The following is a 20,190-nucleotide window of genomic DNA, read 5'->3' on the forward strand; positions in this document are numbered from 1 at the left end:
TATATATATCTCCTGTATATAGTTCTATATGTACAGCTGGTATAAGTTATATATCTCTGGTATATAGTTCTATATGTACAGCTGGTATAAGTTATATATCTCCTGTATATAGTGATATGGACCATGCTGGTATAACCTGGTATATACTGTATATAATATATATGTACAGCTGGTATAAGTTATATATCTCCTGTATATAGTGATATGGACCATGCTGGTATAACCTGGGTATATAGTGTATATAATATATATGTACAGCTGGTATAAGTTATATATATCTCCTGTATATAGTTCTATATGTACAGCTGGTATAAGTTATATATCTCTGGTATATAGTTCTATATGTACAGCTGGTATAAGTTATATATCTCCTGTATATAGTTCTATATGTACAGCTGGTATAAGTTATATATCTCCTGTATATAGTGATATGGACAATGCTGGTATAACCTGGGTATATAGTGTATATAATTATATATGTACTGCTTGTATAAGTTATATATCTCCTGTATATAGTGATATGGTCCATGCTGGTATAACCTGGGTATATACTGTATATAATATATATGTACAGCTGGTATAAGTTATATATCTCCTGTATATAGTGATATGGACCATGCTGGTATAACCTGGGTATATACTGTATATAATTATATATGTACAGCTGGTATAAGTTATATATCTCCTGTATATAGTGATATGGACCATGCTGGTATAACCTGGGTATATACTGTATATAATATATATATGTACAGCTGGTATAAGTTATATATCTCCTGTATATAGTGATATGGACCATGCTGGTATAACCTGGGTATATAGTGTATATAATATATATGTACAGCTGGTATAAGTTATATATCTCTGGTATATAGTTCTATATGTACAGCTGGTATAAGTTATATATCTCCTGTATATAGTCATATGGACAATGCTGGTATAACCTGGGTATATAGTGTATATAATATATATGTACAGCTGGTATAAGTTATATATATATATCTCCTGTATATAGTTCTATATGTACAGCTGGTATAAGTTATATATCTCCTGTATATAGTGATATGGACAATGCTGGTATAACCTGGGTATATACTGTATATAATTATATATGTACAGCTGGTATAAGTTATATATCTCCTGTATATAGTTCTATATGTACAGCTGGTATAAGTTATATATATATATATATCTCCTGTATATAGTTCTATATGTACAGCTGGTATAAGTTATATATCTCCTGTATATACAGTGATATGGACCATGCTGGTATAACCTGGGTATATACTGTATATAATTATATATGTACAGCTGGTATAAGTTATATATCTCCTGTATATAGTGATATGGACCATGCTGGTATAACCTGGTATATACTGTATATAATATATATGTACAGCTGGTATAAGTTATATATCTCCTGTATATAGTTCTATATGTACAGCTGGTATAAGTTATATATCTCCTGTATATACAGTGATATGGACCATGCTGGTATAACCTGGGTATATACTGTATATAATTATATATGTACAGCTGGTATAAGTTATATATCTCCTGTATATAGTGATATGGACCATGCTGGTATAACCTGGGTATATACTGTATATAATTATATATGTACAGCTGGTATAAGTTATATATCTCCGGTGTATATATAGTGATATGGACCATGCTGGTATAACCTGGGTATATAGTGTATATAATATATATGTACAGCTGGTATAAGTTATATATATCTCCTGTATATAGTTCTATATGTACAGCTGGTATAAGTTATATATCTCTGGTATATAGTTCTATATGTACAGCTGGTATAAGTTATATATCTCCTGTATATAGTTCTATATGTACAGCTGGTATAAGTTATATATCTCCTGTATATAGTGATATGGACAATGCTGTATAACCTGGGTATATACTGTATATAATTATATATGTACAGCTGGTATAAGTTATATATCTCCTGTATATAGTTCTATATGTACAGCTGGTATAAGTTATATATCTCCTGTATATAGTGATATGGACCATGCTGGTATAACCTGGTATATACTGTATATAATTATATATGTACAGCTGGTATAAGTTATATATCTCCTGTATATAGTTATATGGACCATGCTGGTATAACCTGGGTATATACTGTATATAATATATATGTACAGCTGGTATAAGTTATATATCTCCGGTATATATAGTGATATGGACCATGCTGGTATAACCTGGGTATATACTGTATATAATATATATGTACAGCTGGTATAAGTTATATATCTCCTGTATATAGTTCTATATGTACAGCTGGTATAAGTTATATATATCTCCTGTATATAGTTCTATATGTACAGCTGGTATAAGTTATATATCTCTGGTATATAGTTCTATATGTACAGCTGGTATAAGTTATATATCTCCTATATATAGTTCTATATGTACAGCTGGTATAAGTTATATATATCTCCTGTATATAGTTCTATATGTACAGCTGGTATACGTTATATATTTCCTGTATATAGTTCTATATGTACAGCTGGTATACGTTATATATCTCCTGTATATAGTTCTATATGTACAGCTGGTATAAGTTATATATCTCCTGTATATAGTGATATGGACCATGCTGGTATAACCTGGGTATATACTGTATATAATTATATATGCACAGCTGTTATAAGTTATATATCTCCTGTATATAGTTCTATATGTACAGCTGGTATACGTTGCAGATCTTTCTAGGAGCCTCTGTTTTAATAACCCGGGCACACACAGTTGGCTTATTACGTCTGTGTTCCAGGCCCTGAGGTTCTTCCATTTACAGGTTATTGCTGTATTTTGTAAGCAATTTATAAAATATAACATGCCGCCTGTGGGCACACACACGCCGCAGTGGCAGGACGGGGAAGGGTTAATGGGTATGTGTCTAGACCGGCAGCCTCATGTGAACACGTTTCTCCCCGGAGGTGATCTACACATGTTTACACAGATGTGCTTTGTGGGAAGTCATTCAGGCGAGTCCACCTGAGCCGCTGCCAGATAAAAATCACATAGATGACAACTACAATCCTCGTAACTGTTTAGGGGGCGCTATCACTTTAAGTAATAGTATATGTTTAATCAAATCAACATGGCTCCAGGATTCTGTCAATTAGTCAGCAACCAAAGTCGAACAGCACCATTCCATAGTTCACTGGGGGGGGGGGGGGGGGATTTATCAAAACCTGTCTAGAGGAAAAGTTGCTGAGTTGCCCATCAACCAATCAGAGGCCTTCTTTCATTTTTCACAGGCCTTTTTGAAGATGAAAGAAGCGATCTGATTGGTTGCTATGGTTAACTCAGATTCCCACCACCAACTACAGTAGAAGTTCCTTATTTTGCATAGTGAATGGCCAACTTCAGACTTGATTTTTTGCGTGACGCGTTTCGGGTCAAACTTCAGGAAATTTTCTATTTTTATTTATTTTTTAAGCCAGAACTTTCCCAATGAAATCTAAAAGTCTTAGAAGACCTTCACATTGTAACAGTCTCAAGTGAAAAAGATGGAAAGGAGGGGGTGGGGTTGGAAGGATGTTGAGCGAGGATGGAGGTCAGAGGTCATCCAAAACTTAAAGGGGTCCTGGCCCCTAGACATCTTATCCCCTATCCAAAGGATCTCTGTATCGATCATCTGTAGTGATCTCTGCACAGCACCCGGTGTTCGTTTAGAATGCTTGGAGCGGACAGCGGGGTTGTAGTGTCACGGCCACGTCCCTCGTGATGCCACACCCCCTCAATGCAAGTCAATGGGAGGGGGCCATGCCCCCTCCCATAGACTTGCATTGAGGGGGCATCACGTCACGAGGGATGTGGCCGTGACATCACGACCCCCGCCGCCCCCTCCAAGCGTTCGGAACGAAATGTTCCGAATGCTTGGGCTACGGAGTACCCCTTTAAGTAGAAAGCTTTGCCCATATTTCCACCACAAACGATAGTAAAAAAAACTCAGAAACTCAGAAGTTTTTTTATTTTTGCAGATAGGGAGCAGTCAACTTCAGACTTGATTTTGCGTGACGCGTTTGGGGCCAAACTGCACCGTCACTTCAAACTTTATACCATGTTATGTGACGTTTCGGGACAAACTTTTTAGGTTTTCTTTTTTAATCCAGAACTTTCCTTATGAAGTCTAAAAGATCTCCAGCCTCCGAAGGCCTTCACATTATGAATATCTCAGGTCATGAAGATGGAAAGAATGGGGGGGGGGGGGTGTTGAGTATAAATGGAGGTCAGAGGTCATTAAAAATTTTACTAGAAGGCTTTGCCCACATTTTTACAACCGACTACAGCAGGAGAACAGAATTTCCTTAATATTATAGATAGCAAACTTCAGTTTCAGACTTTATTTTATGTGACGCGTTTCGGGCCAAACTTCACCGTCACTTCAGGCGATTATATAATGTGACATTTTAGGACGAACTCTTCTATTTTGTCTCAGGCTAGAAGTCTTTGCCCAAATTTCCACCACCAACTACAGTAGAAGCACAGAAGTTTCCTATTTTTGCCAATAGCAAACGGTCGACTTTAGACTTGATTTTACGTGACACGTTTTGGGCCAAACTTCACCATTACCTTAGACTTTAAAATATGCGACAATTCGGGACAAACTTTTTATGTTTTATTTTTTAAGCCAGAATTTTCAGAATAAAGTCTTGCACTGACTTTGTATAAATGTGACATCTTGGGACAAAATGTTTTATGTTTTAATTTTTTTATCTATTTTATCTTAATCTTTCTATCTTTTTTAAGCCAGAACTTTCCTGAAAGAAGTGTAAAATATCTAAAGCCTCAAAAGGCCTTCACATTGTACACATCTCAAGAAGGTTCGGAAAGGTAGGGGGTTGAGCAAGGATGGAGGTTAGAGGTCATCCAAAACTTGACTAGAAGGCTTTGCCCAAATTTCCACCATCAATTGCATTAGAAACACAAACGTTCCTTATTTTTGCAGACAGCCAACGGTCAGCTTTAGACTTGATTTTATGTGCCGCGTTTCGGGTCAAACTTCACCATTACTTTAGACTTTATAATATTTGACATTTCGGGACAAACTTATGTTTTTTTTTGTTTTTGTTTTTTTAAGTATCTCAAGCCTCAGAAGGCCTTCTTATTGTAAACATCTTGAAAATAAGGAGGGGGGGGGGGAAGGGTGTTGAGCAAGGATAGAGGTCAGAGGTCATCCAAAGCTTGACTAGAAGGCTTTGCCCAAATTTCCCCCACCAACGAGTAGAAACACGGAAGTTCCTTATTTTTGCAGATAGCGAAAGGGTCAACTTGAGACTTGACGCGTTTCAGGCTAAACTTCAAAGTCACTTCAGACTTTATATTATGTAACGTTTCGGGAGATATTTTTAAAGATTTTTCTTTCTTTTTTTTTTTTTTTTTGTTTTTTTTTTTTAAGCCAGAAATTTACTGAATGGAGTGTAGAAGATCTCCAGCCTCAGAAGGCCTTCACATTATAAACATCTCAAGTCAAGAAGGTGATGGGGGTGGCAGGGGGGAAGGGAGGGGTGTTAAGCAAGGATGGAGGTCAGAGGTCATCCAAAACTTCAATTCAGATGTAATTAGCGTTGAGTTGCTTTTCTTCTTGCCTTGTTTTGACTTCTTTGGTTTCGTTTGACATTCCTTGAGATGTCGGCTTTCATCTATGACCACAAGGGTAGGCTCTGGGGACCTTCCTGTCACAACAAGCCATAGGCAGGGGCTTCCCGGGGGATACAAAGCCTGACCTGGGACAAGCTAAATTAGGGGGCTGGAAGTCAGGAACGCCCCCCTTAAGTCTTGAATACTGAGGTCCTTGAGCCTCCGCTGCGAGGATTAGACCCACTGTAGGGGGATGTCATCTTCTTCTCCATGGCCTCCTTCCGGATGAGGTAGAGTTGCGTCTGTATGGACATAATCCTCGCGGTCGGCACGGCAACATCAAAGGGCCCGATGCATTAACCTGCTGGACGCCCTCCCATTCTTCTATAAGGAATAAAGTCAATTTTAACCCCCCTTCTAGAAACTACATAATGATGGAATTTAATTGCACCAAGATAATACCGCCATAGAGTGCCAAGATAATACCGCCATACAGTGCAAGGATAATACAGCCATAAAGGCTAAAGATAATACCGCCTTACAGAACCAAGATAATACCACCATACAGTACCAAGATAATACCACCATACTGTACCAACATAATACCACCATATAGTACCAAGATACCACCATACAGTAGCAATATAATGCTAAAATACAGTACCAAGATAATACAGCCATACAGTACCAAGATGACACTGCCGTAGTACCGTCATAAAATACCCAGATTATACTGCCATAAAGTTCCAGGATAATACCACCATACAGTGCCAAGATAATACTGCAATACAGTGCCAAGATTACTACTGCCATACAGTACCAAGATAATAGCACCATATAGTACCAAAATAATGCTGCCGTTCAGTAACAAAATAATAGCACCATATAGTACCAAAATAATGCTGCCATACAGTAACAAGATAATACTGCCACCATACAGTACAAAGATAATACCACCATACAGTACCAAGATAATATTAGCACCATACAGTATAAAAAAAACACCATATAGTACCAAGGAAAAAACGCTTTGTATGGAAACGCCCTATTTTAATTGCGCAGTGGTCTTCAACCTGTGACGTTTGAAAAACTACAACTCCTAGCATGCCCGGACAGCCGTTGGCTGTCCGGGCATGCTGGGAGTTGTAGTTTTGTAATGTCTGGAGGTCGGCAGTTTGGAGACCACTACTCTATCCTATTGCGCTGCCAGTGCGTGTCAGTCTTTACTGTCGCTCCAGTATGGTATTCACCAATCTAAAAGCGCAGCAAAAACACGGAATACGATATAGAATAGAACATGAATACCGCATCTGTAACCTGGCCCTCCCGGTACAATGGGAGTAGCGCCATTTAACGCTGGCACTGGTATTTTTTTCACGGCTCTGCCAGTCTAAACAGTGCAGTGTTGTGTTGGCATGGATGCCGCCATCTCTACATGGGGCACTGCTGCTGCCAGAAAGAGCCGCTCTATACAAACAAAAACAGTAAAAAGGTTCCCCTCGTATCCAGACCTTGACGATGTTGATACAGGAGGAGAGGGCCCCTGGGAAACAAGGAAAGTAAGTTCTGGGTGTCAGAGCATTTCTTACAATGTCAGCCCAAATTATACCACCAGGACATGATAATACCGCCATACAGTACCAAGATCATACGGCTATATAGTACCAAGATAATACCACCAAACAGTACTGAGATTATACAGTCATACAGTACCAAGATCATGCCGCCATAAAGTACCAAAATCATACCGTCAAAGAGTACCAAGATAATACCACCAAACAGTACAAAGATCATACCACCAAAAAGTATAAAGATCATACCGCCAAACAGTACCAAGATACAGTTATATAGCACCAAGATAATGACACTTTACAGTGCTAAGATAATACCGCCATAAAGTACCAACATAATACCGCCATTAAGTACCAAGTTAATACCACCATACAGTACCAGGATTAGATCGGCATACAGCCCCAAGATCACAACGACATACTACTGCCACACAGCACCTAGATAATACCACTATACAGTACCAAAATACTGCCACCATACAGTACAAAGACCATAGTGTCATAAGGTCATACGGCCAAACAGCACCTAGATACTACTACCATATAGCACCAAGATAATACCGCCATTGAGTTCCAAGATAATACAGTCATACAGTGCAAAGATAATACAGCCATAAAGGGCTAAGATAATACAACCATACAGAACCAGGATAATACCACCATACAGTACCAAGATAATACCACATCAAGATAATACCGCCATACTACTGCCATACAGTACCAAAATAATAGCACCATATAGTACCAAAATAATGCTGCCATACAGTAACAAAATAAAACTCCCCCCACACAGTACCAAGATAATACTATCACTATACAGTATAAAAAAAAAACGCCATATAGTACCAAGGAAAATGCCATCATATTGTGGTCAAGTAATACTCAACATAACACTGCCAAATAGTTCTGATATAATACTATGATTTGGTTTAAAAATAATACCGCCATACATTTCTAACCAATTCAGGGAGATTTAAGTTTCTTCCTGTTCTCAGCGCCCACCTATGGAATGGGGGATAAAGACAACTGCCCAATTTTAAACCTGCTAAATTCAGTCCTGAGGGGTGAATTCTTATAATGGCCAATGCTGATCTGCAGCCCCGAGTGCGGGGCAACTGCGACATAAGGGGGGGGGGGGCAGAAGACTTACAGTTCACAGTAAGATGGATCCAGGTCCCATTCTTGAAGTCCTCATCGGTGTGGTGACGATCCAAGAACAGCACCCTGCACTCATACCAGCCCTGGTCATCCGAACGGAGGGAGTCAATGCTTAAAGAAGCCCCCTCCTCTATCCGCGAGCGTCCTGTGGGGAGAGAGAAGACGCCATCAATAAGAGACGAGAGTGTAAGGGAGGAAGAAGAGTAAATATCTGCCAAAAGTATAATAGGGACAGGAGATAGAGAAAACTATCTGCATTATAGGAGCGCAGTCTGACAACCAGAATAGTGAGCACAGCTCTGGAGTATAATACAGGATATAACTCAGGATCAGTACAGGCTAAGTAATGTAATGTATGTACACAGTGACCTCACCAGCAGAATAGTGAGTACAGCTCAGGAGTATAATACAGGATATAACTCAGGATCAGTACAGGATAAGTAATGTAATGTATGTACACAGTGACCTCACCAGCAGAATAGTGAGTACAGCTCTGGAGTATTATACAGGATATAACTCAGGATCAGTACAGGATAAGTAATGTAATGTATGTACACAGTGATCTCGCCAGCAGAATAGTGAGTACAGCTCTGGAGTATAATACAGGATATAACTCAGGATCAGTACAGGATAAGTAATGTAATGTATGTACACAGTGATCTCACCAGCAGAATAGTGAGTACAGCTCTGGAGTATAATACAGGATATAACTCAGGATCAGTACAGGATAAGTAATGTAATGTATGTACACAGTGACCCCACCAGCAGAATAGTGAGTACAGGTCTGGAGTATAATACAGGATATAACTCAGGATCAGTACAGGATAAGTAATGTAATATATGTACACAGTGACCTCACCAGCAGAATAGTGATTACAGCTCTGGAGTATAATACAGGATATAACTCAGGATCAGTACAGGATAAGTAATGTAATGTATGTACACAGTGACCTCACCAGCAGAATAGTGAGTACAGCTCTGGAGTATAATACAGGATATAACTCAGGATCAGTACAGGATAAGTAATGTAATGTATGTACACAGTGACCCCACCAGTAGAATACTGAGTACAGCTCTGCAGTATAATACAGGATATAACTCAGGATCAGTACAGGATAAGTAATGTAATATATGTACAGAGTGACCTCACCAGCAGAATAGTGAGTACAGCTCTGGAGTATAATACAGGATATAACTCAGGATCAGTACAGGATAAGTAATGTAATGTATGTACACAGTGACCCCACCAGCAGAATAGTGAGTACAGCTCTGGAGTATAATACAGGATATAACTCAGGATCAGTACAGGATAAGTAATGTAATGTATGTGCACACTGACCTCACCAGCAGAATAGTGAGTACAGCTCTGGAGTATAATACAGGGCTGTGTCTGCCCAAATCCTGTCCAATCATCTTAATTTAACACAGGTGACTCCAACCAAGGTGCAGGAACATCTCAGATGATGAAGAAAAATGTGAGGGGCCTGAGCTAAATATTAAGTGTCATAACAAAGGGTCTGAATACTTATGCCAGTGTGAAATTAGTTTTTAATACATATGCCAATATTTAACAAAATGGGGGGAAAAAATTAAAGGGTCTGAAAACTTTCCGATTGTATTGTAAATCTCCATTTGGAGCCAGCTGTGTTACTAGACTCATTTCTGTCATGGTGACTGAAGACAGACCCGGCACATAACACATTGTCCTGTGAGAACCGCCACGTTCCACCGCCACTAAACTGTAAATAAAGTTCTAATGAGATTAAGGGGCAGGGGTTCTGGGAGGACTCAAACTGCAATGTGGCAGGTGGGACTACGCGGCTGGAACATGTCACCTTATAAAGTGACTTCTATGTCCTGGCTCCAAACATGGGACACTGTGCAGGGAAGTTCAGGCTGACAGGGGAATGTGGTGAGTGGCCATCTTTACTGATAAGAAAGCCTTTTATGGACAGAATGAGGCACAAACTATGGGTTCTGCACTTTTATTGAGAAGTTCCCAGATCTCTCTTGGGATTTTGATTCCATTTACTGCAGAGGAACCCTGACAGAATAGACCTGTAACAAGAGGGCGGGGAAGGAGGCGCTGCCTAATGGAGGTCACTATGGCAGGAAGGGGTCAATGAGTCAAGGGTCACTCGCATTAAGTGCTCTATAATGTGGTGTCATAAGCAAACTGATCAATCAGATATAACAAAGATAAAGAGCAAGAAAAGAAAGGGACATCCAGTCCAACTCACATCAGCCTCACTACTATAATACTGCCTCCTATGTACAAGAATATAACTACTATAATACTGCTCCTATATACAAGAATATAACTACTATAATACTGCTCCTATGTACAAGAATATAACTACTATAATACTGCTCCTATATACAAGAATATAACTACTATAATACTGCCCCCTATATACAAGAATATAACTACTATAATACTGCCTCCTATATACAAGAATATAACTACTATAATACTGCCTCATATATACAAGAATATAACTACTATAATACTGCCTCCTATGTACAAGAATATAACTACTATAATACTGCTCCTATGTACAAGAATATAACTACTATAATACTGCCTCCTATATACAAGAATATAACTACTATAATACTGCCTCCTATATACAAGAATATAACTATTATAATACTGCTCCTATATACAAGAATATAACTACTATAATACTGCCCCCTATATACAAGAATATAACTACTATAATACTGCCTCCTATATACAAGAATATAACTACTATAATACTGCTCCTATATACAAGAATATAACTACTATAATACTGCTCCTATATACAAGAATATCTACTATAATACTGCTCCTATATACAAGAATATAACTACTATAATACTGCCCCTATATACAAGAATATAACTACTATAATACTGCCTCCTATATACAAGAATATCTACTATAATACTGCTCCTATATACAAGAATATAACTACTATAATAATGTCTCCTATATACAAGAATATAACTACTATAATACTGCTCCTATATACAAGAATATAACTACTATAATACTGTCTCCTATTTACAAGAATATAACTACTATAATACTGCTCCTATATACAAGAATATAACTACTATAATACTGCTCCTATATACAAGAATATAACTACTATAATACTGCCTACTATATACAAGAATATAACTACTATAATACTGCTCCTATATACAAGAATATAACTACTATAATACTGCTCCTATATACAAGAATATAACTACTATAATACTGCCTCCTATATACAAGAATATAACTACTATAATACTGCTCCTATATACAAGTATATAATTACTATAATACTGCTCCTATATACAAGAATATAACTACTATAATACTGCCTCCTATATACAAGAATATAACTACTATAATACTGCTCCTATATACAAGAATATAACTTCTATAATACTGCTCCTATATACAAGAATATAACTACTATAATACTGCCTCCTAAGGACAAAATATGGCAGCATCCTAGCTCTCATCCATATCTATACACATGGCGGATGTTCCTGTCAGGATTCTGGGTGGACACCGCAGCAGGGGATGAGACGGGAGATAAGACGTGAGGAGAAGATTCAATCTCCTTAATTGCCTGCAGCTATTATCAGTCGCCTGATCCGATCACAATGACATTAGCCAAATTTGAATTGGCTAAAACCACAGACCCTCCTCGTAGTGGATAAGCTCGGGATAGTCCCTGGCACACTGCAGCTTACGCAAAACAGGTCTTAGTTCTGTCAGAAACGCACAGTTTATAGGGACACAGGCCGCACCTATGCTTAAAGGGGTATTCCAGGAAAAAACTTATTTTTATATATCAACTGGCTCCAGAAAGTTAAACAGATTTGTAAATTACTTCGATTAAAAAATCTTAATCCTTTCAGTACTTATGAGCTTCTGAAGTTAAGGTTGTTCTTTTCTGTCTAAGTGCTCTCTGATGACACGTGTCACGGGAACCGCCCAGTTTAGAAGAGGTTTGCTATGGGGATTTGCTTCTAAACTGGGAGGTTCCCGAGACACATGTCATCAGAGAGGACTTAGACAGAAAAGAACAACCTTAACTTCAGAAGCTCATAAGTACTGGAAGGATTAAGATTTTTTTAATAGACGTAATTTACAAATCTGTTTAACTTTCTGGAGCCAGTTGATTTTTACATATATATATGCATCCCAAAATGCATCAGTATAGAGAATTTAATTAAAATATATACAATAAATAAGTACGATCTGTTCTCAAGGTCACTGGATCATACATATTGTGGTATAAAGGAAAATAGTGAAAATGTTTGAGGTGTGTTTTTTTGATAAAAATTATTAAAAGGGTACTCCACTGCCCCAGGGTCCGGAACATTTAGTTCCGAATGCTGAGTACGGGCTGCGTGGGTCGTGATGTCACACCACGCCCCCTCAATGCAAGTCTATGGGAGGGGGCGGAACGTACGCCACGCCCCCTCCCATAAACTTGCATTGAGGAGGTGTGACGTCACAAGGGGCGTGGCCGTGACGTCATGTCCCCGCACCCAGCGTTCTGAACTAAACGTTCCGGACGCTGGGGCAGTGGAGTTCCCCTTTAAGGAGGTGTAATAGTCTGCAGTGGGTCAGTAAATGTTGAATAAAATAAATGGCATGTGGTATGAATGAATGATCTGGTTGGGCTGTGTGTAGGGGGTAACCAAACAGCAATGAAAAAGGAAAGAAAAAAAGGGTAAGAAAAAAAGGATAGCCAGACGACTATGGTGAGAAACAGAGTGGGGATAGTCTGCAGAGATAAGAAAAATCTAAAAGATGGGGAAATGAAGAGCATAAAAAATAAGAGTAGATGATAAAAGAACACAGATGAGAGAAAACCAATAATTCACTATAAAGATATTAATAAAAGTATAAAATGCTATAGGGAGAGCGCTGCTCTGCTTCCCCGTCACTCGTGCACACTGTGCACTTAAAATCAACAAATATAAATCAAAATATTATTAAAGGGGTACTCCGCTGCTCAGCGTTTGGAACAAACTGTTCCGAATGCTGGATCTGGTGCTGGGAGCTTGTGACGTCATAGCCCCGCCCCCTCATGACGTCATACCCCGGTCCCTCAATGTAAGTCTATGGGAGGGGGCGTGACAGGCCTCCTCCCTCATGACGTCACACCCCGCTCCCTCAATGCAAGTCTATGGGAGGAGGCGTGACACAGCTCCTCCCACATGACGTCACGCCCCGCTCCCTCAATGCAAGTCTATGGGAGGGGGCATGACATGGTTCCTCCCTCATGACGTCACACCCCGCTCCCTCAATGCAAGTCTATGGGAGGAGGCGTGACACAGCTCCTCCCACATGATGTCACGCCCCGCTCCCTCAATGCAAGTCTAAGGGAAGGGGCGTGACACAGCTCCTCCCTCATGAAGTCACGCCCCGCTCCCTCAATGCAAGTCTATGGGAAGGGGCGTGACAGGCCTCCTCCCTCATGACGTCACACCCCGCTCCCTCAATGCAAGTCTATGGGAGGAGGCGTGACACAGCTCCTCCCACATGACGTCACGCCCCGCTCCCTCAGTGCAAGTCTATGGGAAGGGGCGTGACACGGCTCCTCCCACATGACGTCATGCCCCGCTCCCTCAATGCAAGTCTATGGGAAGGGGCGTGACACGGCTCCTCCCTCATGACGTCACGCCCCGCTCCCTCAATGCAAGTTTATGGGAAGGGGCGTGACAGGCCTCCTCCCTCATGACGTCACACCCCGCTCCCTCAATGCAAGTCTATGGGAGGAGGCGTGACACAGCTCTTCCCACATGACGTCACGCCCCGCTCCCTCAGTGCAAGTCTATGGGAAGGGGCGTGACACGGCTCCTCCCACATGACGTCATGCCCCGCTCCCTCAATGCAAGTCTATGGGAAGGGGCGTGACACGGCTCCTCCCTCATGACGTCACGCCCCGCTCCCTCAATGCAAGTCTATGGGAGGGGGCGTGACACGCCCCCTCCCATTGACTTGCATTGAGGGGCGGGGTGTGAAGTCATGAGGGGGCGGGGCTATGACATCACAAGCTCCAGCGTTCATGCCCGGTGGTTCCGTGGCATGCTTGTGTACCTAAAATAAACGGAGTCTTTTTTCTGTTTCCAGGATAAATTAATATTCAGATTTATTTAGAATTTTTTCTTTTTACACTTTTTTTTTCATAATTCTTCTAATTCTTTGGTATAATCCATAGTGGGGTCTCCTGATAACTGTAGTGGCGTCTTGTCACATTCAGCAATATATTTCGCTGTAGATCCGCCTCGTTTGTCTAGTGTATTTACTCATCTTACTTAATAATATTGGGATTTATGTTTGTTGATTTTAAGCGCAGTGTGCACGAGTGACGGGGAAGAAGAGTGTTAGGGCCCAGCGCTCTCCCTATAGTGTTTAAAGGAGAATTCCAGGAAAAAACTTTTCAACTAAAAATCAACTAACTCCAGAAAGTTAAACAGATTTGTAAATTACATCTATTAAAAAATCTTAATCCTTTCAGTACTTATGAGCTTCTGAAGTTAAGGTTGTTCTTTTCTGTCTAAGTGCTCTCTGATGACACGTATCTCGGGAAATGCCCAGTTTAGAAGAGGTTTGCTATGGGGATTTGCTTCTAAACTGGGCGGTTCCCGAGACACGTGTCATCAGAGAGCACTTAGACAGAAAAGAACAACCTTAATTTTAGAAGCTCATAAGTACTGAAAGGATTAAGATTTTTTAATAGAAGTAATTTACAAATCTGTTTAACTTTCTGGAGCCAATTGATATATATAAAAAAAAGTATTTTCCTGGAATACCCCTTTAATATTCTTTTATTAATAAATATCTTTATAGTGAATTACTGGTTTTCTCTCATCTGTATTCTATTATCTTTTTTCTATTCTCATCTACTCTTATATACCCACTTATTTTTTTATTCTCTTCATTTCCCCATCTTTTTGGTTAATCTTATCTCTGCAGACTATCGCTACTCTGTTTCTCACCATAGTCGTCTGGCTATCCTTTTTTATTCCCCTTTTTTTCTTTCCTTTTTCATTGCTGTTTGGTTACCCCCTGCACACAGCCCAACCAGATCATTCATTCATACCACATGCCATTTCTTTTATTCAACATTTACTGACCCACTGCAGACTATTACATCTCCTTCAGTGGAAAACTTTTTTTTTTTTTTTTTTTTTTTTAAATCAACTGGTGCCAGAAAGTTGAACAGATTTGTGAATTAATTCTATTAAAAAAAAATCTCAATCCTTCCAGTACTTATTAACTGCTGAATACTACAGAGGAAATTATTTTCTTTTTGGAACACAGTGCTCTCTGCTGACATCATGACCACAGTGCTCTCTGCTGACATCTCTGTCCATTTTAGGAACTGTCCATATGTTTGCTATGGGGATTTTCTCCTACTCTGGACAGTTCTTAAAATGGACAGAGATGTCAGCAGAGAGCACTGTGCTCGTGATGTCAACAGAGAGCCCTGTTCCAAAAAGAAAATAATTTCCTCTGTAGTATTCAGCAGCTAATAAGTACTGGAAGGATTAAGATTGTTTAATAGAAGTCATTTTCAAATCTGTCTTAACTTTCTGGCACCAGTTGATTTAAAGAAAAAAAGTTTTCCACCAGAGTACCCCTTTAATAATTTTTATCAAACAAACACTCCTCAAAACATTTTCACTATTTTCCTTTATATCACAATATGTATTATCCATCCAACAGACAGTGACCTTGAGAAAAGGTACTTATTTATTATATATATATATATATATATATATATATATATATATATATATATTATATTATATTGCAGTAGATAAGTAGAACCAGTCCAATAGCGACTAATAGTCAGAGACAGGCACGGAAGTGATGTTTAAACAGGACTTCTCTTGTCTTTATTTTTCAGTAACAAAACAAATCCACTCTTCACACTCATAAACACAAAATAAATCCTGCTTGTCCATCGCCAACTCTACAAATATCTTCTCTTTCTATACAGGTGGCTTACTACCAGCCACCCAACATAACAGTCAACAAATGTATTACTCATACAGATTACAGTGTCCACTTTTTTAGGCTGCAAACCGGCAGATTCAAACTCTTGTCAGTGGTGCAGGTTCCTCACAGCCTAATTCGTAGAATGACTCTCACCCATTGACGAGCTGTCTTCAGCACCTGTGCTGATCTGGGCTAGTCTGAAAACCTGGAAGGGGATGAAAGGCCCCACTATCAAACCTGCTTTTCATCCTGTCAAAAATCTAGACCCAAAAATCCCTAGCAAGCCAAGTCTCACCAGGGATTTTCACTCTTCATGGATTTCTGATATCTCACCCAGCTTTTCCTGAATGAGGTATTCACTTCCTGAAACTTCGTATCCACATACAAACGGCACCTTGGAGTAACATAGCAATCTCCAGTGACCATTCTGTTACTGTCAACTATATAAAATAAATATATGAATATGGCATCAACATATTCACTGATACCATAGGGAAAACTAACGGACATGCACACCGATCCTGGTGACTATAGAGTTACGATCTAATCTCCCTAAGGAGACTGAAGGGTTAAAAATCCTATGTAAATCCTGGACAGCATGCGGCTGAGGTCACCCAGGGTCGGAAGGAAATCCCACTAATCAAAAGACTCAAACACCTGTTCTTCTATATAGTAAGTACATGCGGCCCCATCATGACCCTATAGGACATAACCCCTTTGCCCGAGAGCAGTGATGTCATCAGTGTTTAATGACCTCATATTCTGGTTTATGGGGAGGGGGGGGGGGGGAGATCAGGCCTCACAAACATTCTGGTTTTAGTAGAACCATCTGTCAAAACCAATAGAACTTTAGATATATAGTGTGCGAAATCCTATAGAACGTTCACTACATAAAACTAAATGCTGGAGCCCCCCGGGCCCACTACTGGGTGAGAGTCATGGGGCCGAAATCTACGAACTGTGGACCTCCAGACGTTGCAAAACTACAACTCCCAGCATGCTGGGAGTTGTAGTTTTGCAACGTCCGGAGGTCCACTGTTTGGAGACTACTGCTCTAGGGGCATTGGATTAGAATAGTCCTCTTGGATTAAATATTTCATTACTTAAAGGGACACTTCTAATTGTGTCCCAAGGAGCTCTGAAGTATAATACAGGATATAACTTAGGATCAGTACAGGATAAGTAATGTAATGTATGTACACAGTGACCTCACCAGCAGAATAGTGAGTACAGCTCTGGAGTATAATACAGGATATAACTCAGGATCAGTACAGGATAAGTAATGTAATGTATGTACACAGTGACCTCACCAGCAGAATAGTGAGTACAGCTCTGGAGTATAATACAGGATATAACTTAGGATCAGTACAGGATAAGTAATGTAATGTATGTACACAGTGACCTCACCAGCAGAATAGTGAGTACAGCTCTGGAGTATAATACAGGATATAACTTAGGATCAGTACAGGATAGGTAATGTAATGTATGTACGTACACAGTGACCTCACCAGCAGAATAGTGAGTACAGCTCTGGAGTATACTACAGGATGTAACTCAGGATCAGTACAGGATAAGTAATGTAATGTATGTACACAGTGACCCCACCAGCAGAATAGTGAGTACAGCTCTGGAGTATAATACAGGATATAACTCAGGATCAGTACAGGATAAGTAATGTAATGTATGTACACAGTGATCTCACCAGCAGAATAGTGAGTACAGCTCTGGAGTATAATACAGGATATAACTCAGGATCAGTACAGGATAAGTAATGTAATGTATGTACACAGTGATCTCACCAGCAGAATAGTGAGTACAGCTCTGGAGTATAATACAGGATATAACTCAGGGTCAGTACAGGATAAGTAATGTAATGTATGTACACAGTGACCCCACCAGCAGAATAGTGCGTACAGCTCTGGAGTATAATACAGGATATAACTCAGGATCAGTACAGAATAAGTAATGTAATGTATATACACAGTGATCCCTCCAGCAGAATAGTGAGTACAGCTCTGGAGTATAATACAGGATATAACTTAGGATCAGTACAGGATAAGTAATGTAATGTATGTACACAGTGACCTCACCAGCAGAATAGTGAGTACAGCTCTGGAGTATAATACAGGATATAACTCAGGATCAGTACAGGATAAGTAATGTAATGTATGTACACAGTGACCTCACCAGCAGAATAGTGAGTACAGCTCTGGAGTATAATACAGGATATAACTTAGGATCAGTACAGGATAAGTAATGTAATGTGTGTACACAGTGACCTCACCAGCAGAATAGTGAGTACAGCTCTGGAGTATAATACAGGATATAACTCAGGATCAGTACAGGATAAGTAATGTAATGTATGTACACAGTGACCTCACCAGCAGAATAGTGAGTACAGCTCTGGAGTATAATACAGGATATAACTTAGGATCAGTACAGGATAAGTAATGTAATGTATGTACACAGTGACCTCACCAGCAGAATAGTGAGTACAGCTCTGGAGTATAATACAGGATATAACTTAGGATCAGTACAGGATAGGTAATGTAATGTATGTACGTACACAGTGACCTCACCAGCAGAATAGTGAGTACAGCTCTGGAGTATAATACAGGATATAACTCAGGATCAGTACAGGATAAGTAATGTAATGTATGTACACAGTGATCTCACCAGCAGAATAGTGAGTACAGCTCTGGAGTATAATACAGGATATAACTCAGGGTCAGTACAGGATAAGTAATGTAATGTATGTACACAGTGACCCCACCAGCAGAATAGTGCGTACAGCTCTGGAGTATAATACAGGATATAACTCAGGATCAGTACAGAATAAGTAATGTAATGTATATACACAGTGATCCCTCCAGCAGAATAGTGAGTACAGCTCTGGAGTATAATACAGGATATAACTCAGGATCAGTACAGGATAAGTAATGTAATGTATGTACACAGTGACCCCACCAGCAGAATAGTGAGTACAGCTCTGGAGTATAATACAGGATATAACTCAGGATCAGTACAGGATAAGTAATGTAATGTATGTACACAGTGACCCCACCAGCAGAATAGTGAGTACAGCTCTGGAGTATAATACAGGATATAACTCAGGATCAGTACAGGATAAGTAATGTAATGTATGTGCACAGTGACCTCACCAGCAGAATAGTGAGTACAGCTCTGGAGTATAATACAGGATATAACTCAGGATCAGTACAGGATAAGTAATGTAATGTATGTACACAGTGACCTCACCAGCAGAATAGGGAGTACAGCTCTGGAGTATAATACAAAATATAACTCAGGATCAGTACAGGATAAGTAATGTAATGTATGTACACAGTGATCTCACCAGCAGAATAGTGAGTACAGCTCTGGGGTAAAATACAGGATATAACTCAGGATCAGTACAGGATAAGTAAGGTAATGTACAGTGGGGAAAAATAGTATTTATTTAGTCAGCCACCAATTGTGCAAGTTCTGCTACTTAAAGAGATGAGAGTCTGTAATTTTCACCATAGGTTATAACCTCAACTATGAGAGACATAATGAGAAAAAAAAAATCCATAAAATCACATTGTCTGATTTTGAACCCGTTAAAGGGGTACTCCCACCCTAGACATCTTATCCCCTATCCAAAGGATAGGGGATAAGATGTCTGATCTTGGGGATCCCGACTCTGGAGACCCCCGCAGTATTGCATGCAGCACCCACCTGTTTTTTGTCCGGAAGCGCTGGAGGGTCTGAGTCGCGACTACAGGAACGGAAGTCCGTGACATCAGGACTCCGCCCCTGTGTGACATCACACCTCAATGCAAGTCTATGGGAGGGGGCATG

General features: G+C 39.7%; 1 protein-coding gene and 1 long non-coding RNA gene across 9 annotated transcripts in view; one reads left to right on the forward strand and one right to left on the reverse strand.

Moving 5' to 3' along the window:
- The window catches only part of LOC130295599 (uncharacterized), a 205,758-nt gene that overhangs the window by 153,298 nt on the left and 32,270 nt on the right, over positions 1–20,190 (forward strand). The gene's annotated exons all lie outside the window — the stretch shown is intronic.
- Positions 1–20,190, reverse strand: part of IGSF9 (immunoglobulin superfamily member 9) — a 111,823-nt gene that overhangs the window by 48,553 nt on the left and 43,080 nt on the right. For all 8 annotated transcript variants that reach the window (XM_056546453.1, XM_056546450.1, XM_056546454.1 and 5 more), the window contains one exon: positions 8,335–8,487. In XM_056546453.1, the coding sequence (XP_056402428.1) occupies positions 8,335–8,487 (153 nt within the window). The remainder of the gene's footprint in view (positions 1–8,334; positions 8,488–20,190) is intronic.

Source organism: Hyla sarda, chromosome 11, assembly GCF_029499605.1.
Source record: "Hyla sarda isolate aHylSar1 chromosome 11, aHylSar1.hap1, whole genome shotgun sequence".
NCBI classification, from domain to species: domain Eukaryota; kingdom Metazoa; phylum Chordata; class Amphibia; order Anura; family Hylidae; genus Hyla; species Hyla sarda.